Genomic DNA, 25,826 nt, shown 5'->3' on the forward strand with positions numbered 1-25,826 from the left:
CGCGCCCTGCCCGGTGCCCGGCCGGCCCGACGGGGTCTGAGCGCCGCGGCGGGGAGTGCGGGCGTGCGGGGCGCCCGCCCGAGCCCCGCGCCCGCGCCCGCCCGCCCGCTCGCTCGCTCGCGAGTCAGCTCTGCCGCCGCTGCCGCTCTAGCACAGGCGGAGACACAGAGACACACAGACTCTGAGAGCAGTTTTCGTGCAACTCAAAATTAGCGCGGGCAGGTTTAACATCGATAATCGGCTGCGAAATGATCCCGGCAGCCGGGGGCACAGCCTCGGCCCCGTCGCCCTCGGTTTATACAGCTAACAAAAGAAACCAGGACCTGTCTCCAAATAGCCATCTTAGGCTTCAAGGCTAGGCAGAAGCTGTAGGCCTCAAAGAAGGGCCTATGGAGATGGATAGATCTGGGAGAGGGATCGGAATCGGCCCCGGCCCCGGCCCCCCCAGAACCTGCGGACGTCGCTGTCCGGAACAGTATTGATCCTTTTGAACTTTTTTTTTTTTTAGTGTAAACGGACCGCGTTGAGATTTAAAAGGGGGCGACAGAGGGACTTGCGATTGGTTATTGTCCGGGCTTCAAAAACAAAACAAACCCACCACCACCCCCCCCTCCCGCCCCCCAAACAAAACAAGTGCTATTAAATACAGGGCTCTCGGGTGAAAACACGGTGATTCGAGCAGCCCTTGCTTAGGAACTCTTACGGATCGATCTGAAACACCCACTGATGCTTGAGGTATCTACAGATCTCTGTAGAATGGGTATTTATTTCACAGTTAGGTTAGAGTTTTCTTGGATGGTGCACTCTCAGACAAGTGTGGCTGTGTTTTTAACAGGTTTCTGAGAAGAATCAGTGGGGAGAAATTGTTGAAGAGTTCAACTTTCCCAGAAGTTGTTCTAACGCTGCCTTTGCTTTAAAACAGTATTACTTGCGGTGAGTAGTAGTGACTCTTCCACAGTATTTGGAATCGAGGGACTTAAGGGGAGATTTGTTTTTAGCAAAAAGAAAGCCCCCAAACAAACCTTGCACAGCAGACAGTCTCTAGACTTCTGTTCATTTTTTCAGTCTGAGAAACATCAAATACCCATAAAGCGAGGTTGTAGGAAGGTGAAAGTTTTCCTCATCTATTTTAGGATTGTTTACATTTTTCATACAGGATCTTTACAGGTGACACCCTACCCCCCATCTTGGTAAACATTCTTTTGTGACATTGTTATTGATGGCTTGATATCCACGGAGGGGCAGAGAGGTGATGCTTAGTAAAAGAGTTAAGATAGTTAATGAAACTTTGTATCCCTTGGGAAAATTTTTCTTTGCCTTCGAAACTCCTTTGCCTTTTTAAAATCCTGACTTTTAAGATTTTTAAAAAATGAAACCTCTTGTGTGGAACCGTGTAACGGAGTGGTTTTTCAGTAGAATATTTCTACACTGCATAACATGTTGGTGCCTTAGGTGACCAGGAGAGTTTTTAGAGTAAGTTCTTTGGAATTTTTGAGTGACTTCAAAACGTTCCAAAGGATTATTATATATGTAGGAAGATTACGAAGTGGAGTACAATGATTTCGATTTTCTATTCATTTTCTCCCTCCTTTGACTGTATATGACAAAGTAAATTGCTTATTCAGTTGATAATGTGATACACTTCAGAAAAGATATTTCCTGATTAAGCTGTATTATTATTTTTTTCTGCTAGGAATATTTTCATATTGTAACCTGTTATGAGGTCATCTTTTATTTTTAATGCTTACTTACTCATAGAGGGTCCTTAGTTGGTGGTGGTTATTTAAAACTAAAATAATGCTCTTCATATTTATTGCTTTTTGATAATGATATTAAGGGATAGCCTTTTTTTAGTTAATGTAGCTTCTGCATAGATTGAGCTTGGCACTTCTCATTGCTCCAAATGCAGTATCCAAATGTAGATACTCTGTCTTAAGTTCAACACTCTGAAGTAGGAAATGCAGTAATTGCCCAGGTGTACTTTCTATTGGCTATCTTAGACTGACTTCAGGCTTGAAGCTGAAGAGTTCACAGAACTTTTTGGATAGTTACTGAGTTGCACAGAAGTCTAGAAAACATTAAATATGGCTAGTTGTTATTTACTCTAGTTTGTCTGTGATGGCAGTAGGTGTGCGTACATTTTTAAATAAAGATCTAAAGCGAAAAACAAAGTAAAATTAAATTAACCCCCCAAAACTGTTGATTTGGTGAGAAGTAATGTGGTGAGAAGTAGAGAATTTTATATTTATGGTGATACTCACTTGCCCATTTCCATTTATAATATTGAGAGGAATATTATTCATACAGGTCTTGGTTTTCTGATAATCAGTTTGAACTGTTTGGATTTTAAACTGTTTTGTAACACAGTTTAAAGTTATGCCTAATATTTATTGGATTGATTGACTGAAATTTAATACCCAAAAGGTACTGAATGATATATATGGTTCGTGAGATGTTTTTCTGAAGAACTTACATGCATACTAACCAAGTTTTAGCATAATCAATTAACTGCCTTGAATTCCAGTTTTTTACAAGTTACATAAATATTGTTTTTTCCAGTAGTGATTTCTATCCTGAGATCATATCATTCACTGATAATACTTACAAGTACTGTTTTTAAGTATATAGTTTCAGGGTTGTTTGCGACTCTTCACATTGTTCTTATATCAATTTGAGCTTTATTCTCCTATTAGAAGCTGCTTTTTGAACTATGTCCTTAGCTAAACTTGTTTTTCCTCCATATGTCACTCTCCAGGTTTGTTTTTGTAGGGTTGTAGCTAGGCTACTAGGAAAAAAGTTGAAGCATTTGTTTTGGAAAATAAAACCATGTGAAGATTTGTATGGCTTGTAAAGAAATACAAGAGAAATATGCTGGTCAAAGATTGGGTACTACCAACCTTGAAAGATTTTTTTCCAGAGTGGTGTAATTAGAGGACATGTATTATGCTGGGTTTTACACCTTCCTCTGAAAAATCTTAACTGGCAGACAGGATGCCAAGCTTTCACAGTAATTCTGTGACTTAACTATAAGAGTTCCTCTTCATAGTAAGAGATAGTAATGAAGTGACTTTGTGAGTCCCCTCTTTGATATATCATGTTGAATATCATGGTTTCTGATGAGCAGATAATGCAGTGTGTTTTGTAAATCACAGGTAGAATATTTTTTTAAAATAAGAACTCCTTTTTCATTTGACCTATTGTAAGACTGTTATTATATATGTTAGTTCTCATTTACTCTACAAGTTTAATACTTGCTGACATTCCTCTGTAATTTCATTATTAATTAGATGGATGGCTGTTAGCCAGATATAGTCAGTATGAAGGAAGTTATGATGTATCTTCATAATATTACAGACACTTAAATAAAGAAGACCAAACTAGTATGCTGGCCATGTATATATCCTAACATTTCTATGTTTGTTTTCATACAAACATGGACAGTCATTGAATGTAGAAACTGGAGTTTAGTGGTCTGCTAAAAGTTTGCTTGATTGTATCAAACATACATTTATTCATTTGTAGATTGAGTATAAAAATTTCTCAAAGTCTAAAATTGAAAATGCAATTGACGATTTGTTTTAACATTGGCATTTAATGTTTTAAATGTTAGTGCCTACTGGTAATGAGTAGCAGTACTCGATATTTAAAAATTGGGTATTAATCCTTTATGATGTACATATATTTTGTTTCCACTTAGTTCCTTTCTTGGCCTGTACATCTCAATTTCTTCCACAAATGTTTATTATTAGGATATCCCTATAAGTATAAAATGGTCAGGGAATATTTCCCACATTTTGTAGTTGGAGAAATTAAAGTGCAAAAAAAAAAAAAAAATCCAAATGACTTTAGGGGCATTTGTTAATTGGACAAAAAAAGTTGTATTCCTGACACATGTTCTGTAACATTTAATCAGTCTATTATCAATTCAGTTTGTTAGTCGCAAATGATTTTAAGAAATTAAAATATGGTTGAGAGTTACATATGGTTAAATGTATGGCCAATATACACAATATGTTCTATATTTATTCAGTGAATTTTATTTTGTTTTGGTGCAAAGACTGGGGGGCAATTTACTACTGTTAGTCCCATTTAAAAATTTGAAGCCTTGGTATGAAGATTTAGGTAACTATTTCAAATACTTAGTTGAAGAATTTTCTTGTAGCTTATGCCAGCATTACTATAGCTATAGTCAAGGTTGACTTGATATTTCTATTACAAAACTTGATTTTTTGGAAAGGAGGTGAAATATCTTGGACATTAAAAAAAAATATTGTATGGAACTAATATGAAATGATTTTTTTTACATGTACCTACCTTTAGAGTAGTCAGCAACTTCACTGTAGAGTTGTACCCACCAGAGTGAATTTTCAATTGCATTGTGAGTTTATTCTATTTTTCTCCCCTTGGTGAATAAAGCCCTCCCTTACATTATACCAACAGGAGGAGTTTACATTTATCAATTAAATAGAATGAATACACTCATATGTTCTGTAGTTAGTGTATACCATGTACGTTATCTCTTTTAAGAGAAAGCATTTAATGAATCTCTTGACGTTAAGTGAAACAATGCTTCAAAATTGTAATAAGTAAGTAAATAAAGTAATACTCTGAGTTTGTGAATTGCTAAACAGAATTGGTAAGCAGACATTACTTGCTTTTTTCAAGGAAGAAAAAGAGAAGTAATATAGAGATTGAAAGGACAACTGTACTTAAATAAATTATTCGTGTATGTATTTTAAATTTAATTTTATAAACTGTATTCTTTCATTTTGAACAAACCTGATTTTGATCTCTTCTGATAGTCTGTTACATTTTAAAGGGCATGCAGACTTGTGGAAAGGAGTAGAAAGTGGAGAAGGTTGTGAGACTGATCAGAGCTCAGCCAGGTTAATGTTGTGTCTTAGAAATCGTGTTTAAACAGCTTAAATTTGCCCCAAAGTAGAAATAAATCTCACTCACTCCAAGATAGTTCGTTCACTGAAGACACATATTTTACTGAGGTAACCAACTAGGAGCTTAACTATAACTCCCAAAAATGTTTGCGGTTTTTTACATAACATTTTCTGCCTTTAACTAAAAGTGTGTATTTCTAAATAGGAGCATTCTTTTGTAAACCTACCTGCACTCTGTTGTGGATTCAGTATTTTCATAGTTGGTTGTGTGTGAAATCCACTATAACTGATAGAAAACCATATCACTGCAGTGAATCCTTCATATTGCCAAACTGAGTAATATTGGAAGTTTCAAAAGGAATGAAAAACAAACATTTTGATTCATTGGAATTTAGGTATATTAGTCTGCAGGCAAGTATTCAATACATATTTTTAGGTGAAGTGTTTAGAACTTTTCTTAATATTTGGTGTAGTCTACTTACTGGACATGTTCCAGAGTGGTATAGACTTTACTAAAGTTTACTGGTGTAAATGGGGTTGGTCCGAATTGGGAATTAGAGGACATGTGGGGCAGAGTGAGTGGGATTTTCTCAGTCTTTGCTTCTTTGACCTGCCACCGCCATCATTACCATACTCCTTGGTATTCAGGATCAATTAGAGTAGAAATTCTCAATTTGTGCCTTTTAAATACTTGTTTTCTTGAAATGTCAGTGTGTTTCCTTGAAAAAAGACCGAATGAATTTGAGCAGTACAGCTAAATTTGGGTTAATTACAGGACTTCTTAGAGACTTTATTTTGTTGATGTGCATATGGATCTCTACACAGTTTGGAGAAAGTCCGTTTATTACCTCCTTTCCCCCAACCACAGTAAATGGTGTTTCCCTGACACTCCCACACACCGCAGGAATGTGGTACCAAACCCCATGTTTGAGGAATATTTGTAGGTTCTTTGGAGCAGTTTGGGAAGCTCTGAACTGGAAGAAATAAGGGTTAAGGAAGAGAAATTTTAAATATAGAAAATAATAAGGAAATGAGAAATAAGAGGTAATTGTGTATATTTATGTAGACATACATAAATACCAATGTAAATTTTTTGGAGCTGTTGTTCGCATGTCTTTATCAATGGCTGTGCAAAATTACATTGGTAGTACTTGTTAAATATTTGTTTGAAATAGGGGGATGTTAAAATTATCTTGTGTTCATTGCCAGTAAAAGAAAGGTAAAGAAATATTGCAGTCCAAATAGAAGAAGTTGAACCTGTAAGATAAGCAGTGGCTTTAGTTGGTCCAGAATGGAGAAAGCTGTCCTTGTAGATTCATAACAATATTTTTTCTACTATTTAAACCATGATGTTATGAAAGACAAAAAACAACAACAACAAAAATATGACATGGTAAAGATTTTTTAAGTCTCAGGCAGTAGTTCACATATTAGCTTGATATTCTTCATGACAAAAGAATTTATGATTAGTTTTATTTGACCAGTCAGCAGCCCCTCGAAAAGCAAGTAATTGCTCTCTATTTTCCCTGTTGTCCATCATTCAAACTAGAGGGTTTTTTTTAGAACAGGATATTTATATTTAAATTTGGATTTTAAATTTGTCCATACAAGCCTCTTTAAAGAATTGGAGCAGAATTATTGATCACATTGTTTTGTGGGGTAGTAATTACTTTTGTTGAAATATGGTGATGGTCCTGCTTAAACTTTGTATTCACTTCAGTTCTATGACTTAAAAAATTGGGAAGTCAGATCATAAATTTCAATGTTAGGGAAAGCTGTTTAGAAGTACGTATTGGTTGGCGCGCCTGGGTGGCTCAGTCTGTTAAGTGCCGACTTCGGCTCAAGTCGTGATCTTGCACTTGGTGAGTTCAGGCCCCGCATCAGGCAGGGCTGACAGCTTGGAGCCTGCTTCCGATCCTGTGTCTCCCTCTCTCTCTCTGCCCCTCCCCTGCTCATGCTCTGTCTCTTTCTCTCTCTCAAAAATAAAATAAATGTTAAGAAAAAAAAAAAGTACATGTTGGTTTAAGAACCAAACTTGCTGGAGTTAAAAATAAGGGTGTTAGTGGGGCGCCTGGGTGGCTCAGTCGGTTAAGTGTCTGACTTCAGCTCAGGTCATGATCTCACAGTTCATGAGTTCGAGCCCCGTGTCGGGTTCTGTGCTGTCAGCTCAGAGCCTGGAGCCTGTTTCGGATTCTGTGTCTCCCTCTCTTTCTGCCCCTTCCCAGCTTGCGCTCTGTCTCTCTCTGTCTCTCAAAAAAAAAAAAAAAAAAAAAAAAAAAACCTTCAAAAAAAAGATTTTAAAAAATAAGGGTGTTAGTGTTAAAGGTTGTGGTCAAATATTTTATGGCTTGAAGTTATAAGCACAGTTTTTACAAAAAGCAAAAATACTGGCTTTTGAATTTAAAATAAATTTAAATAACCTGGCTGGTACAGTTTATTCATAGTAGAACCAAGGAAAATAGGCAGATTGATGCAGTTTATTCAGAAGTGCATATATGCTGGTTGATATTGGTGTTGGTTACCTATCATAAAATTTATTGGTGTATTCACTTGGAAATATAACTTTGGTAGGACCTAGAATAAATTGTTACTCTCAGTAATGTTTGGATTATCTATGAATTTCATTAAGCATTCCAAGAATTGTGTTACTAAAATAAGAGTCTAACGTATTTTTCTGTTTCAGAGTATAAAGAAATCTCATTTGTGCTTGGATACTTTTTGCATATTCATTATGTTGTGAAGTGGAAGTTAATCCATGTCTGCAAGATATATACCCTGTTGACTAAGTACATTGCAATAACCTGTTGCTGGAACTACAATCTCTTGGTGATATCTAGGAATAGCTGTCACATTCTGAATTGTTGTCCCAGAACGATAGATCCATAATTCCAATAGTTTCTAAGTCACTGTTTGCAGGGTCCACCCCATCTTACCGCAGGAGATTTTATGGTGGGGCTGAATCTGTTTTGGCTGTTTTATCTCATTAGTCTCTTAACAGTTTCCTTTTTCTTTTCCTTTCATGCCATTGATTTGTTGAAGTAAGGGAGTCATTTGTTCTTCAGATTGTACCAAATGATCAATTTGGTTGGTCACTTCCTTCTAGTGTCAGTTAACTTGTTCTTCTATCCCCTGTGTTTATTTCCTGAAAACTGATACATCTAAAGGTTGATAACATTCAATTTCAGTATTTCAGGCATACTTATTAGATAGTGCTGTGCTTTTCATCGAATCATGAGACATGTAATATTTAGTTGTCCCATATTAGTGGTGCTAAGATTGATTGGTGCTTTTAGATAATAGTAGTATGAAACTGTATTCTTAATAAGTGTGCCACAGGTGATTCTTAAGTGTGCTGAAGTTTGAGAACAGCTGATTGAAGTATTGTAATGAAACCAACTTAGTTGCTGAGATAACTAGTTTGACTTGGCATCAACATGTTGGCCAGGGCTACATCCAGAATAAAACCTCTAGGTGACATCTGGTCTGGGGCACCTGCTCAAGCTGCACCTGTCGTCTCTAAACAGAGCCTGGACACACCCTATACTTTGTCTCTGGGCTCCAGAGAAGCTAACAAGGGCTCCACTTCAGTTAAGGGGAATAAAAAGGTATATGAATTACCAATTCAAACTTCTCTTAACTGTATTTACATAATTTGGATTTTAAAAATTAATTAAAAATAAGTTTTCCTTAATATCTAGGTGGGGTGTTGTTGTTGTTATTTTTTCCTATATAGGACTTTATGATATTCATTCCAAATGATATGCCATTTGTTTTATTGAACTTACTGAATGCTTTTCTACTTTTTGAGGATTTTGTAGGTCTGTCCCAGTTCTGCTTAGGGAAGTTAACTTACATTGTTTAAATTCCTATAAAAATAGCAATATTAACAATAGCTTGTTTTTTAATGCACTGCCTTGATTTTTCAAACCATTTTCATATGTGAGATTTTATTTTTATCATCAAATTTCAGAAGTAATTGCTGTTATTTAATCTTAGAAAAAATAACACTTAGAAAAAAATTCTTTACACAACTCAAATTCTTTTCTTTTGGCACAAATGGGCTACTTTGTAAAAAAAAAAAAAAAAAGAAAGAAAGAAAAAGAAAAGGGCTATAGGTAATAGCCAACTCTCAATCTCAAGTGTCAGCCATAGTGGACTGGTAGAAAAGTTTTTTTTTTTTTTTTTTAACATATTTTCAGACCATACTTTTTCCCTTTTGCCTTTCTGTTTCGTTCCTTAGTTGATAGACTTGCCTTAACAAAGCATTGTCTTACCACCCTTCATTATCTATAGTTGTTAAATATCCTCAGGAATAGCCCATGTTCTTGCTATATTTACCTTTTGTTTCTATCAGTAAATGATTTTAGTCATTGCCATTTAGTGGGGCCAAAATAAAGTGTTGCTTCTTATGAAGCAGGATTTAGAGAAAGTTGTATAAGAATCTATTGCTTGAAGATACATCTTACTGTGAAGTATGGCAATATCTAATTCTCACCTTTCTGAGTTCTTACTGTTGGCCTTGGTTAATTCCCACTTCTGGGGTACATTGGTCAGTTGCTCCGTGCACAAAGATGAATTTTACTATATAATCATACATCATTCATGGTGAAGTGTTTTCAGATGAAATTTTATTTTGTCCCTCTCCTAGCCCATTTTAAATAAATAAAATGTTAATAGAAACACACATGAGGCCAGTAGGAACATTTATCTGTTAAAATAGGACAAAGAAGAGACCATAAGTTAGGGTTCTATGTAGAAAGTATCTTACTTGTAGTACTTTAGAATTTAAAATTGTCAGTAGTAATGCTCAGGTTGATTACACTTTTCATAATCGTTCATAGATTAAGTGAAATTTCAATGTATTTGAACACCGATCAGACCACTTTGTACTTCATAAATAGAAGTTCCTACCTTAGCACTCTACCTCCGAGTGCACTCCCAAGTGATAGGTGAAGTGTGCTTAAGTGGTTTGTATTATCTTCTTAGTTTACACCATTAAAAAGTCAAACCTCTGAATTTGTGAGTAGTTTTTCCAGGTAGCCTCACATTGTAATTCATTAATTCAATCTAATAGTAAAAAAATCTGAGAAATAGTAAACCTAATCATTTTCCTTCCTTGCTATGTTTTCTTTTTTAAAGATTTAAAAATTTTTTTGACTCTGTGTGAACTCTTGCTTACACTTTAGTTATATTGGCCAGTTATTATTTTGCCACATTTGCTTTATCTTTTTCTCTTTATATGTGATGGTATACATATATTATTATTACTATTTTATAATCATTTGATATCATTATAAATATCATGGTCTTTATTCCTAAATATGAGTTATGTTAAGAATAAAACATTCTGTTAGTGTAGCAATAATACAATTATCAAATTCAGGAAACGTAACATGGATATAATCATATTAATCTGTATTATATACAGACTATTCAAATTTTGCCAGTTATCCCAAAGATATCTTTTATAGCAATTGTGCCCAACCCTGCAAATCCATGATCTTGTATTACATTTAGTTATATCTCCAGTTCTTCATCCTTTCATGATATTACCATTTTCGAGCAGGACAAGCCAACGGTACTATAATTTGGATTTGTCGGATGATTTTCCAGGATTAGATTTAGGTTAGGCATTTTTGGCAGGAGGCCAAATGTCACTTTGTCCTATTGTTGAGGTTAACTTTGGTTTAAGGTGATGTCCTTCTGGTTTCTCTACTGCAAAGTTTTCATTTTCTCTTTTGTAATTAATAATTAACCTGTGGGGACATACTTTAAGAGCATGTAAATATCTTGCTCACCGTTAAACTGTTACCCAGTAGTTTTAATGTCCATTGATGATTCTTGCCTGAATCAGTTAATTATAATGGATGTATAGTGCTTATTTTCTAGCTCTATCATTCTTTCAACATTTCTTAGCAATCTACGGTAAGGATAATATTTTCATTCTTATTTATTATGTTTTTATTTTATACAGTGGATTAATATGTGTTATGTATTTTGCTCTTTAGGTCTGGCCAGTAGGAACCCTTTCAAACTGGTTCCTGTGTCTTTAACATGTTTCTATTTTTGAGCTCTTCCATGCTTTCTGACAAAATTAAGATCTTCCGGAGTCAATTTGTGTTTTGCTTACCTATCTGTAGCATCAGCTATTTCTCCAGGGAGTTCTGGGTTTCTTTAGTGTGGAATGGTATACTGAAACCAAGATCTGGTTGGCAGGTGTACCGATTGTTGCATTGTCTTTCTTCCAGGCTCTTGCAGAGGAAGAGCTAGGAAGTTTCTTTATTTTAAATATAAATATACATAGGGAGGAGCCAAGATGGTGGAACAGCATGGAAGCCTTTTATGTGTCTTGCGTCCATGAAATACAGCCAGACCAACACTAAACCATCCTCCCCACCTAGAAAACTGATTGGAAGATTAAATATAAATATACATATTAAAAAAATGATAATGCTATATATACTGACATCTCTAGCTGCAATGCACACAAGTTTCTTCTTGGCTTCTTCCATACTGTGTATCTTCCTTCTCCTGCATTAAGAACTCTAGTACCCAATACCAGTATATTTACTCATCTGGTCAGGTCTGTAATATAGAGAGTACAGTTTAAGAATTATTACACCCATACCACTACAAACAACAAACTTGCTAAGTAGAGTTACAAATTTCTTTGCAGTTTTTTTAGTGTTCAAACTGAAGCTATATTGGTATTTTGTTAAAAAATTCTCAGTGATTGGATTCTTTTTTTTCTGTTATTGTTATTCACTTAAAATACAGTAAAATTCGAATTTTTCCCATTTGTGTTCATTCTTGTTTTTCCCCATTTTTGTTTTTTAAATTTTATTTATGAATATGTGAAACAGTTAATAAAATTATAAAATCAAAATTTAAGATATACTTGGAGGTTACCCTCTTCTCTTCCCTTTCTCTTCTACCCCTTCCACTTAGGCTTTGTTGATAACTAGTTTCCTTAGCATCTGGTTATCCTTCCTGTGTTTCTTTTTGTAAAAATTATATATAGAATATATGTGTATATATATATATATTTATATATACACTTTTAGTTTCTGTTGAAATGGAGAATGCCTTTTGCCTTTTTTTACTTAATGTATCTTGAATATCACTCTAAATAAATTCATAAAGTCCCATTCTTTTTTTAACAGCTGCATAGTATTCCATTGTGTGTATATATCCTGGTTTATCCAACCAGTCCCCTACATGATGACACTTAGGTTGTTTCCAATATTTAGAATAGCAAATAATGCCATATGAGTCATCTGCAAATCTAGTAATCTTATACAAACCTGGTTTGAAAGTTTTGGAGATATATCTTCAGAGCAAATTACTAAATTGGGTGTTGATGTAGTAATCAAAGAGTAAATGCATATGTAGTTTGTTAAATATTGCCAAATTCCCTTTGTGGGAAAGAACTATTTAGCATTCCCACCACGGTATATGAAAGTGCCTATTTCCCAAAGCCTTGCTATGTGCTTGTCAAGCTTTTTAAGTTTTACTAATGTGAGGGATTAAAAAATGGTATCTCACTATATTTCATTATTGTGGCATACATAGCATTTTTTTTTAAGTTTTATTTATTTTGAGAGAGAGAGAGTACAAGTGGGGTAGGGGCAGAGAGAGAGGGGAGAGAGAAACCCAAGCGCTGTCAGCACAGAGCTGATATGGGATTCAAACTCAAGAACCGTGAGATCATGACCTGAGCTGAAACCAAGAGTCAAATGCTTAACCGATTGAGCCATCCAGGTGCCCCATGCATAGCATGTTTTAATATTTGATAGTGCCATTCCCATCTCATAGTTTTGTGGGTTTTTTTTTTTTTAATATGAAGTTTTCTTGGCTATTCTTTTATCCAGTTCCAGAAAAAAGCTTGTTAATTTTTTGTTGTTGTTTTTAACAGGGATTGCATTAAATTTATAAATTACCTTAAGAGAACTGAGATGATGGTATTGCATTGAGCTATCTAAGAGCAATGGAAGTCTGCCTATTCAAGCCTTTTTGTGTCATGCAAGAGTCTAAATTTTTTCTTATATAGGTATTGGGGCATTTTTAAAGTTTATTCTTACATATATTATTGTTTTTGTTCCTACTGTAAAGGTGGTTTTTCTTCTATTTTAATCTTCTAATTGGCTATCATTTATTTACATGAAAGTTATTGATTTTTTATGTTATAATCTGCCTTACTCAATTGTTTTACTGTTTGTATTAGTTTTATTATTGATTTAAAAACATTTTTAGATATACTAGCATGTCATCTGCAAATAGGGATGGTTTTTCTTCTTTCTTAAATTTTATCCCTTTAATTATTTTATGCCTTTAATTAGTTTCTTTTGTCTAATTGTATTGGCCACTGTAAAATAGTTGGGAAGATGAAGGTGTCTTTGTCTTGATGCTGACCTTAATTTGACCTAACATTTCCTCATTGACTAACATACTGCCTGCTATGTGTTCTTGATGTAATCTTAACTCTATATGTTCTACTAACATGGTATTTCCATATCTGTTTATTGAATGAACACTACTGGTTAGACTTAGAAGTGAGATTTGGAGATATCCTTCATATGCTTTATCTGCTAGCATTTTGTTTTAACTTTTTTAAATCTGTAGTTATTTATTATCTGTATTCAAGGGGGGAGCTAATACTGAATATTAAAACTTTTAGGTCCCATTTCACAGCTTATATTTGAATGTTCATATTTCTCATGTCCTAGGAATTTAACATAGAAATAAAAATCAGCTAAAATGCTAAATGATAACTTCAGAGGAAAGTTACTTTTCCTATTCTGTCTATCTATTAAAAAGTCTTTACTTTGCTGACTGTTGCATGACCTGCAAAAATAAGACAATAATTTAATTCATTACTTGGGTTTATATTAAAGACTACTATAAACCATGATCATTGCTTGATTTTTATATTCTCAAGGCAAGAAGTAATTGTTTTGGTCGAAAAATCTTCTTTATAGGTTATCCACCCTGTGGAAATGAAAAGTAAATTCATACATTAGTTATAATCAGAAATCTTACATGCTATGCTGTTTCAGTGAATCCATTCAGATTCATTACCACTAAATTAAATGTTATGTTTTTACGCTGCCTACCTGATCCTCAGATTTAGGTCTAATTTGGACATTAAAGTCTTGCTAGTTTTGTGACTTAGAATATCCCTTCTTTATAAACTACGGGGGTTAACTTGAGTGTGTGTGTGTGTGTGTGTGTGCATGCGTGCACACACGCACATGCATGCACACATACATGCAATACTATTAGCTTTAAGCAAACGGTTTGATAATTTGTCGGTCAGTTTTTGGACATATCAAATCTTAAAGATATTTATCAGGTCTTACACATTTAAGTGGTTAAGCTGAGGTAGATATTAGATATTATATGCAAATGTAACGTTTTATAGAGGCCTTAGTAGTATAGCTCATGGAATCTGAAAATTTAAATTCCTGAAGATAGGAACAAGAATTATGTAGTTAGAATTGGATATGGTTACCTAATCTATCAAAACATAGCATCGTTATTCTTAGAACTAGAAGGGATTTTAAGAAAATGGTCTAACCGTTGTTTTTTGGTAAGCTAGAAATATGGATATTTTTTCTGTTAGGCCTTCCTAAGATCATTATTACTTAATGATGGAAGGGGCAAATAGAAGCCAGAGTTGCCTTTATTACTCTAGCTATTCTATTCTGATTTGAAAGGAATAAATGTAGAAGATTGTCAGAGAATTTTTTACTACTATAAATTGTGACCCTTATTTTTACATTAAGATGAGTCTCCTGACTCATACCTTCTATGAGGCATAGGTAAATTGTTGGCCACTAGCAATGATAATTATGTACTTGATTTGTCATTTTATCAACAGTCTTATCTCTTTCCCCTTCCTGTCTTAGGTTTATAAGACAAGTATTATTGGAAAGCCCATAATAAAACGTATAACAATCACTGGGAAAAATCACTTTTTACTTCAGAGATATTCTTTATTTTTTAATGTTTTGCTTGCAAAAACTTAAACTGACGTATTTGTTGTTTTTTTTTTTTTTAATAACTAGGAATACTAATTTAAAGTTTTCAGTCTGGTACATTATGTTTTAGATGGAGACCTCTACTGGAAGTATGAAGCAATAGATGGATTTTATTATACATTATTAAATATCTGGACAAGGGGATGGCAAGGAGATTTTTTAAAAAATAGTTAATGTAAAGTATCTTGGAGTCCTTTTAAAAGAATCTTATGGTACTTTAGATAATAGTGTACTTTTGGTTTTATGATATCATCTTAAGTTTTTTTTTTTTTATAAAGCAGCACATCAAGTTTATATTTTGTTTTTTGCTTTTTAGCTATTTATTGAATTTGTCATGTGCTAAATGGTACTGAATGGTTTACCGTAACTCATTTTTTCTTATACTTCCCTGTGATATAGGTACTGTTGTTATTATACCAATGTTATAGAAGAGAAAATAGGACAAAGCGGTTTAAGAATCTTGCCCAAGGTCACACAGTAAGTTCAGGAGCTAGTCTTTGAACCTAGGCCATCTGGCTCTGGAAAAGGCATGCTATGTTGTTTTCCCCCTAGTGCACAGGATTACAACTTTATAAAAAAGTATATGAAGACAAGGACTTGAAGGGGATAAGCAAAATATGAAAATAGTTGAAGCAGCTGTGGGATTGTGGCTTTTATTTTTTAAAAAATCCTTTAATGTATCTTTTTTCAACAGAACTCGGGTGCTCCAGTACAATTTATAGTAGAGTTTATATCTGCAAATACTCACCCTACTGAAATTTTACACTTCTACAAGTTAGTATTATCCTATTTTATAGATGAGGAAAAAAGCCTCTACCATTGCTAATATGTAGTGGTGTCAGGATTAGAGTTTTGCTTTGTGAGTTATAATTCACTGCTCTTACTGTAGTGTCCAAGTCTTGAGGTCAAGGACTTTTTTTTTTTTTTTTATGTTTATGTACCTTTTAAAGCCTCTAATTCGATTTTTGATACATTGTAGTTGAACTGAATCAGATCCTCTGCCATTGGGGAGATCCTTAAGAACCCAGGTGGGTATGTATGGCAGACCTCTCAGCAAAGGGGAAATCGAACTTGGGAATTCTGAAAGAAGTGAAAAATTCTAAAATATAGAATTGGTAGTATTATAGCATTTCATTGATCTGGCCCTAAGCTTAACCTTTTCTTGTGTGGTTTTATGAAACAAGTACCAAGAGTCAGTTCTAGTGGTAGAATATAAATTAACATTGTGATAAATGTGGCATTTTGTGCTGTTTTATATAGTCCTTAAAATATGTATTTTTAGGGGCGCCTGGGTGGCTCAGTCGGTTAAGCATCCGACTTCAGCTCAGGTCACGATCTCGCGGTCCGTGAGTTCGAGCCCCACGTCGGGCTCTGGGCTGATGGCCCAGAGCCTGGAGCCTGCTTCCGACTCTGTGTCTCCCTCTCTCTCTCTCTGCCCCTCCCCCGTTCATGCTCTGTCCCTCTCTGTCTCAAAAATAAGTAAATGTTAAAAAAAAAAATTTTTTTTAAATGTATTTTTAGGTAAAATAGACACTAACCTTTCTTATCTTTCTTTACAAACTACAACAGAATAGAATCTTATGTAAGGTAAAGAGTTGACCCAGAGTAATAGTTTTGTTTCAGACTATCAGGTGAAATTCCAAAGATTTTGCAAAGTAACTACTATTTCTGAAAAAAAAAAAAAAAAAAAAAATGGATATTGGAAATGATGTGATGGTGCAGTGGAAGGATTTTGAGAGTCAACAGTGTTCATTATCAGGGGTGTCTGGGTGGCTCAGTTGGTTAAGCATCTGGCTCTTGATTTTGGTTCAGGTCATGATCTCAATGGTTCATGAGATTGAGCCCCACATCGGGCTCTGCACTGACAGCACGGGGTCTGCTTGGGATTCTCTCTCTCTGCCCCTCCCTTGCTTACACACACTTTCTCTCTCTCTTTCAAAATAAATAAACATTTTTAGAAAAAGAATGTTAATTATCATGATAGTGATAGCTAACATTTATTGAACATTTACTATTTGCAAGGCACTGTGCTCATCTTGCATTATTACAGTCTTCAAAGCCATCCTGTAAGATTGATACCATCATCATCATTTTATAGATGAGGAGACTAAGATTTAAAGAGATTAAGTAACTTTCACAAAGTCACACAACTGCAAAGTGGTGGAGCTGCCTCTAGAGACCAAACTTGTAACCACTAGGCAGAATACTGCCCTTTATTCAATTCACTGAATAACAATTGATCATCTGTCATTTACTGGACACTGTTCTATATGCACTAGATATAAATCAGTGATAAAAACAGGAAAATCTTTCCCCTTTGGAGCTCATGAAAGGAGACTACACAAATAAGCAAAAACAGTTTGTTAGATAAGTGCAAGGAGACGAATCAAGCAAATAAAGTAGGTAGTTTTTGATGGAGAGTGCGTAACATCTTTAGATAGAGTGGGCAGGAAAAAGTCTTTATAATAGAGCATGACATTTGAATAAAGACTCAAAGGAGATGAAGGAGCAAACCAGGTGGATATCTGGGATAAGAGTAAACAAACAGCAATGGAGCATGCCTGGTGTGTTCTAGAAACAGTAAAGAGGCCGTTGTGGCCAAAGTTAGTAAAGAGCAAAGTTGGAGATTATTAGATCAGAGAGATAGAGAGCTGGTAGCTGATCTTGTGGGGCCTTTGAAAGGTCTTTGCCTTATACTGAAGCCATTGGAGGATTTCGAGCATGATGTGCCATTGTCTGGATCTCTCTGAGTGCTTTTGTTAAATACAGATGAAGTGTGATCAAGGGCAAAAGCAAGGGGACCTGTTAGGGAGTTAATAAAATAACCCGGGTGAGAAATGATGGTACTTTGTACCAAGAAGGTTCATAGTTGTTGAGGTGGTGATAAATAGCCATATTTTAGATATCTAAAGTTTTAAATCTAAAACTTTTGAGACTTACATTAGAGATGCCTACTCAGAGACTTACTGAGAACCCACTGGGTGTCAAGTTTTGTACTACTTCAGTTATAAGCTGTTTTCCGTAATTATCAAAGTATAGTAACACTTGCTCTTTGTACACAACCTAGAAAATACAAAGGGGAAAAAACTGAGCACAGTTAATATCTTAGCATGTTTTCTTCTAGTCTTTTGTCATAAGGATTGAACCTTAAAATCTGTCTACCAAAAGCTGACTGTCTCTCCTGCTAAATGTTAGCATCTTCAGAGCAAGACCTGTGCTTTTTAGTTCTCTACCGTAGGTACGTAGTTCATAATAAGTGCTCAGTACTGTTTGTTTTGTTTGAATTAATTGTGCCAACCAATTAGGTGCCATATCCTTGCATATTCTTTTAAGGGATACTGCATTTTTTCATTTGTTTTAAGGCTTGGTGAATGGGAAGCCAGTAAGTGTTGGTAGACTTAGTTAATGTACTCTGAACTCCAGCCATGCTCATCTATTTATAGTGGTCTAAACATGCCAAGTTTTTCTCGCCTCTCTGCCTTTGCATGTGCTGTTTTCTCTGCCTGGAATTCCTTTCCCTTCTTTTTTGCCTGACATAACTCCTACCCGTCTTTGAAACTTAATATAAATGTCACCTTCCCTGAAAAGCCTTTTCTTATCTTCTGTAACAGCTTGAAATGATCCTTATTATCCTACTTTTCCTCCCATCTATACCTCTAGGATAGACACTACTGTTACATATTTCTTTCAAGTCAGTCTCCCATATTACACTTTGAGCTCAAGGAAGTAAGGACTTGCTTTTGTATATCTTTGTATCATCATAACACAATGATTATTAGAATATAGGAGTTAATGTGTGGCCACTGGAATGAATGAATGAATACTGGAAAGGATCATTGGAAATAAGGAAAGGAGATCACTTTGGTTTGAGTGTAAGGAGGAGCTTATGGAAGAGGTCTCAAGCTCGGCATTGAAAGACCAGTTGGATTCAGATGGAAAAGAAAAAAGGAAGATTGAGGACATTTTAGGTATGAGGAAAAGAGTAAATGAGGGTATGGATAATGTATTTTAATTGTATTAATGAACCCTGCTCCCTTGGAGGCTTTGTATATGTGATTGGGGGAAGGTAAGATGGAGACCAAGGTTTGGTAGCATATGATGGAGGATTTTGAAAATCAGATCAGGATGTTTGACTTTTATTATTCTGTATATAGTGAGGGTGTGAGATTTATATTATTTACTTGTTTTGCAGCAGAAGTTTCTTGATGAAAATGATATTTGGGGAACATTAGTCTTAATGCTGGTGTGTGGGATAGATTTGAGATAGGAGAAAATAGTGACAGGAATAGCAAACACACCTGTCTGTGGTTTGATCAGAAAAAGGGGTATTATTATTTTTTTAAAGTTTATTTTTGTTTTGAGAGAGCAAGAGAGAGAAAGTGGGAGAGGGCCAAGAGGGAGGAAGAGACAGAATCCCAAGCAGGCTCCACATTGTCAATGCAGAGCTTGATGCACTGCTCGAACCCATGAACCATGAGATCATTGACCTGAGCTGAAATCAAGAGTCAGACGCTTAACCTCCGAGCCACCCAGGTGCCCCAGTGGGATATTATTTTTATCAAGTATTGAGATAAATGTGAATTCTTTTTTTTTTTTTTTTACATTTTTTAAATTGGAGTATAATTAACACGACATTATATTAGTTTGAGGTATACAATGTAATGATTCAATATTTGTATGTATTGTAAAATGATCACCACAATTAAGTCCAGCTAACATCTGTTACCATACATAGTTATTTTTTTCTTCTGATTAGAACTTTCAAGATCCAATCTCCTAGCTACTCTCCCATATGTAATATAGTATTATTAACTATAGTTACTGTGCTGTACATCACATTCCCATGACTTACTCATTTTATAACTGGAAATTTGTACCTTTTGACCCCCTTCACTTATTTTGCCCATCCTCCACCCTGTCGCCTCAGGCAAGCACCAATGAGTTCGCTATATCCATGAGCTCAGGGCTTTTTTTGTTTTTTGATGTTTTTAGATTACACATACAAGTGAGATCATATGGTATTTATCTTTTTCTGTCTGACGTTTCATTTAGCATAGTGCCCTCAAGGTCTATCCATGCTGTTGCAAATGGCAAGATTTCATATTTTTTTATGGCTGGATAATATTCTATTGTGTACACATACCACATTTGCTTTCTTGTTTTGTCCATTGATGGACATTTAAGTGGTTTCCATGTCTTGGCTATTGCAAATAATGGTGCAGTGAACATGGGGGTTCATTTATCTTTTTAAAAAAAAATTTTTTTTCAATATTTATGAGAGACAGAACATGAGCAGGGGAGGGGCAGAGAGAGAGGGAGACACAGAATCTGAAGCAAGCACCAGGCTCCGAGACGTCAGCACAGAGCCTGATGCAGGGCTCAAACTCATGAATGGTGAGATCGTGACCTGAGCCAAAGTCAGACACCCAACCGACTGAGCCACCTAGGTGCCCTATTTATCTTAAAAAAATTTTTTTTAGTGTTTGTTTATTTATTATTGAGAGACAGAGAGAGACAGAGCATGAGCATGGGAGGGGCAGAGAGAGGAGGAAACACAGAATACGAAGCAGGCTCTAGGCTCTGAGCTGTCAGCACAGAGCCCGATGCGAGGCTCGAACTCACAAACCGCGAGATCATGACCTGAGTCGAAGTCGGATGCCTAACCAACTGAGCCACCCAGGCACCCCTACATTTATCTTTTAAATTAGTGTTTTTGTTTTCTTTGGAAAACTTTTTACTTCTTAAAAAATACTAGACAATGAAGTCATATTCAGAAAGTACTTCAGAATGTTGTAGTAGTATCTTTAGGGTTGTTGTTCTAAATACCAGTTTTCATTGGACTGTCAATTTACAGAAGAGCAGGTTAGTAGAGAATTCCAGTTGCTGGTAAACTTGATAAAGTGACTATTGCTGCACTTCATTTTATTTACTGGAGTGTAGTTCCATCATTATTAGTTTGCAGTCATGTAAGATTTTAGATTATATGTAGATTCAGTTTATATGTAAATTCACTTTACCTTCTATCTCTGTGCTGGAAGGAACTTTTTATAACTTCTTCTCTAACTTCACTCCCCCCCCCCCCCCCCCCCCCAGCTCTGGAACTTAGCACTTCTGTTTATTTGCTTAAATAATTTAACAACATTCTCCTTTCTATTTTTCTAAAACCATGTGAGACAGGGTCTAGTGGGGATAAGTAGACAGAGTCATGACAAAAACAGACTGAACTGAAGACAGATGAACATATTTGACATGTTTAGAGTTCTTTAGAATGTTTTCTAATGTAGGGTATTCTTGGACACACATTTGTATGACTAGTATGTATGGTTAAGAAAAAGGGATTCTTTTGGAAAGGGTGCTTAGGACTAAGGAGAATGGTCTGGGATGTGCATAGGATCATATCTTCTCAAAATTCTCCTGAAAGTGCTTTGCGATTATTTTGAATCTTATTTTGATAATAAACTGATTTGCTTTGGTTTGGACATTTCTATATTCATTTGTAAGTTGTTTTTAAAAAGTGATCATAGGGCTCGTAAAAATTGCCTCCACTCTAACTCATCTTAGTATGTGAAGAAATATGTAACTGAGCAACATTCTGACTACAAACAAAAGAGAAGACTGGTATTCCCAAATGATGATAATCCAGCATTTAGAACAAAGGTAATTTTTTCTGTGCTTCTTTACTTGTAACATCCCAGGAATGGTTTTACTTTTGTCTATAAAAGCAGAGGAAGTTGTAACATGGACAAAATATGGAGTCTCCTGATGGGATTCAGAGAAAATTCAGGAATATCCTCCTTGCTACCCAGCAGGGAGGAGTAAGCCTTCCATACTGCAGCCTGAGTTACAGAGAATAGCTCAGTCCAGTCCTTTCTCTGTGTCATTATTATGAGTAAAAGGAGTTTACACTCTTGAAGAAATACCAAGTCCTCTTCATTGCACAATTTGAGATGATTGGCTGAGGACTGGTTGTCTCCACAAGGGTTCTTAGGCCAGTATTCTCAAACTGTTCATTAGTGAGCTATGGGAAAAAGTGTTCTGAGTTAAATACAGTTTGGAAACTTTGTTAGAAGAGTTAAACATGGTTCTTTTCTGCAACACTTTTCAAAACTAATGTGCTTATAAATTGTCTTGTGACTGTCTATGGAATTTTCCAAACACACTGAGCACATATTGTCCCATCCCTTCTACTCTTGGCCTCACCAGCCTCCAGCATGCATATCTACTTACAGGGTTACTGTGAAGTTTAGAAAATGCTGCTGTTAGCAGAAAACTTGCTAGATAAAATAGACCCAGCTGGAATAGTCTTGAAAAATGCTTAACTAGTTTACTAAGATAGATGTGAAAGCCCATTGCTTCCCCAGTTCTGGGTTGCATGGGAAACATGATTAATCATAGAGAGCTTGGTTGAAAAAGAGAAGCCAAGTTTTAATGGCTTTGATTTAAGATGCAGTATACTCAGGCAGAATAGGGTGCCTTGAGAGGAGTCTTTTAAACTCTGGAGGTTATGAACCTTGATAAGTGAATTAGCACATATTTAGTATGGAGAGTTGTTAGAATTAGGCTTTGATACTTCATTGCAGATTTTTCCTATTGTCCTCTGAAATGCAATGTGAGAAAGCATTTCAATTAGACCTCTAGGTTGTTGAATTATCTTATATTTTTGAATTGAAATAGCCAGCGTGGTTCTTTCAGTTAATCATTAGCAAGGACATCCAATGAAAAATATATTTGCTATGCAGTATTTTTCTTTTTTTTTTTTTTTTTTTTAATTTTTTTTTCAACGTTTTTTATTTATTTTTGGGACAGAGAGAGACAGAGCATGAACGGGGGAGGGGCAGAGAGAGAGGGAGACACAGAATCGGAAACAGGCTCCAGGCTCTGAGCCATCAGCCCAGAGCCTGACGCGGGGCTCGAACTCACGGACCGCGAGATCGTGACCTGGCTGAAGTCGGACGCTTAACCGACTGCGCCACCCAGGCGCCCCTATGCAGTATTTTTCTAATGTAGTCTTAATTTAAGTGATTATACTAAGATCACAATAATGAATTTCCATTTATCGGTTCCTTATGAAGAACTATATTTTCATGGACAAAGTGATCCTTCAGGACAACCCAACTTTGGGTTTTCTGGAATCTATGTAAGCAGAAAGCTTACATTATCTCTTGACATAGCACATACTCCTTTATCGAGAAAAAAGTAGGAGATAAATAATTGGATATATATTAGGAAGTTATTAATAGGGAAAACAAACTTTGAGGACATTTCATTAAGTCAGGGTAGATGCATCCAACTTCTTAGATTTTCTAATACTCTGCAAGATAAACAGTTGATGTTCCAAATGGTCTCTGGATACTGGTTTAATTTCTTTTATACCCATTAAAATAACAGTGACTTACACATGGCATAAGTTTCTCTAGAGTGTCATAGTGCAAACGTAAATAGTCCAGGACTGATAAGGTAGCTCTAAAGGAAGCCTTCAGGGGTGCCCGGGCGCCTTAGTCAGTTGAGCACCTCACCCCGACTCTTGATTTCGGCTCAAGTCAGGGTCCCAAGGTTGTGGGATCAAGCCCCACGTATCAGGTGCCATGCTGAGCTTGGAGCCTGCTTAAGATTCTCTCTCTGTGTGTCTCTGTCTCTCTCTAGCCCCCCACGTCTTCCCTCCTTTTTCCCTGCACATGTTCTATCTCTAAAATAAAATTAAATTTAGGGCACCTGGATGACTCAGTTGGTTAAGCATCTGACTCTTGATTTTGGCTCAGGTCATGATCTCATGGTTTGTGGGTTTGAGCCCTGCATTGGGCTCTGCGCTGACAGTTCAGAGCCTGCTTCTGATTCTCTCTCCCTTTCTCTCTGCCCCTACCCCACTTGTATTCTGTTTCTCAAAATAAATAAATAAACTTAAAAAAATTAAATTTAAAAATAAATAAAGGAAGCCTCAGCCCATTCTTTCCTGTCCTTTACATATGGCTTCCATCTTATGCTACCATATATAGATGGCTGCTCCATATATAGGTGGTACCATATATAGATGGATAGATTCTCCTCATTCTAGCCAGCGGGACAGAGTAAAAAGAGAGAAGAGGAACTCTTTCTCTTATGAGCACATGCCTTTTCCATTTACATCCCATTAGTCAGATTCATGCCACACAAGGAAAGCTAGGATATGTATTTTTTGAGCTTTCACAGAACATTCATAAAATTGATCATGTAACAAGCCACAAAGGACACTTTCATACATTCCCCAAAAAGTCACAGATAATGTCTTGAGGAAACTTTTATTGCTTAAAGAATAGGTAAAAGAAGAGAATACACACACACACACACACACACACACACGGATTATATATAAGTATATACTTATATACTTATGTATATATATACTTACATATAAGTATATACTTATATACATGACGTGGTATATAGGTGTGTGAGTGTATGTGTAGACAGCTGGTAGTCTGAGATATTCTGAGGTATTCTGAGATAGGTTTCCAGATGCTGAAGTGCCTTCTGAGTTACCACAGAAAGAAGAGATTGTACTTAACAACTTGAAGTTAATTCTCTGTAAATCAGTAACCTATGGGTTTAAAAATTTGTGGTGTATTAAGTTAAATGAAGCATTCAGCCCAAAAGATGTCTGAGTGTGTATTGAATTTCTTGAGTAGTGATTTATGTACACGTGTATGGGAATATAATATAATTTGATATACAGATTCTTGATTTATAGACTGTTTATCAAAAAAGTAGAATGAAGTAGTAGTTTATTAAAATGAGTACTTTTGAGTGTAGTTTTTTCCATCAAAGGAAAAAATTATGATTCGATGTAATAGTTCACTTAAATTGCAGTATGATCTAAGAAATTTTAGGTCTTGTTTCAAAATAAAATTAGTGTAATTTTTTAAATTGTGAAGATAATTGGTACATCTTATTTAAGTGAAGGAAAATGTATTCAGATATATACATTAATTTTTATAGACCTCATAATATTTTGTATATAAAAATATGAACATAAATGACAATTCCTTTTAGTGTAATAATTTTTACATTGAGCTCCAAGTAAAACAAATAGGAAACAATTTTTTCACAATACTTTAGGGGGTTTTATAGCCAAACAAGCATTTTTTCATGTATTTGATATTACCTGATAGTATTCTGGAGCTTGTTTAATGATTCTTATTTTCTTTTATATTTTATGATTCTTATTTTCTGATAAATGTTTTCAAATCTTTACATTTTTTTTTAAGACTTAGCCAAATTTCACATCTTTTGACCTGTGTTTTCTTTGTCATCCTCTACTAAGTATTATACTTAGAATTTCCTGCTCTTTAACCCACAGATTAAATCCAGGTAAAAGATTTTTAAAGTTCTCTTTTGGTTATCTTCTTTATTTTGGTTTTAATTTTATTGCTTTAAAATTTGTGAACATAGCCTATATTTTGATGGCCAGGTGCATGTAACAAGGTATCTTTTCTGGCCTATTATGTGATTGATTTTTATGAACGTTCTATGTAAGCTCAAGAAGAATGCATTCTATGTTGTAATGTCATTTATGTCATGTCGTCAGGCTTTCAAGGTGGTATATTTCAAATCTTTCAAGTCTTTGCATTTGTTTTTTTGCTTCATACTTTTTCAAAGGCATGTAAAAACCTCCAGTTAGAATTGTTTGTCTGTTGCTGGTGCACCAAAATTTTCAGTTGTTGCTTCATGTACATTGAGGCTGCATATTCGCTTTCATTTTATCTTGCTGTTATATATCTACTTGTGTCTTATGGCTCCCCACCTTGAAGTTTAATTCTTTTGATATTAACAGTGACTCTCTTTTGGTTCATATTTTTCAGATACTTTTCGTTATCCTTTATGTTTTATTTTTGTTGAATCTTGGTTTTACATTTAATCT

At 35.3% G+C, this 25,826-nt stretch overlaps 1 protein-coding gene across 1 annotated transcript in view; it reads left to right on the top strand.

The window, feature by feature from the left end:
* The first annotated feature begins 726 nt into the window (after positions 1–726).
* ARID2 (AT-rich interaction domain 2) overlaps positions 727–25,826 on the top strand; it is a 166,880-nt gene continuing 141,780 nt past the window's right edge. The window contains exons 1-2 of the mRNA XM_049626673.1: positions 727–735; positions 836–933. Coding sequence (XP_049482630.1) covers positions 727–735; positions 836–933 — 107 coding nt within the window. The remainder of the gene's footprint in view (positions 736–835; positions 934–25,826) is intronic.

The sequence above is a fragment of the Panthera uncia genome, chromosome B4, assembly GCF_023721935.1.
Source record: "Panthera uncia isolate 11264 chromosome B4, Puncia_PCG_1.0, whole genome shotgun sequence".
In the NCBI taxonomy this organism is placed as follows: Eukaryota; Metazoa; Chordata; class Mammalia; order Carnivora; family Felidae; genus Panthera; species Panthera uncia.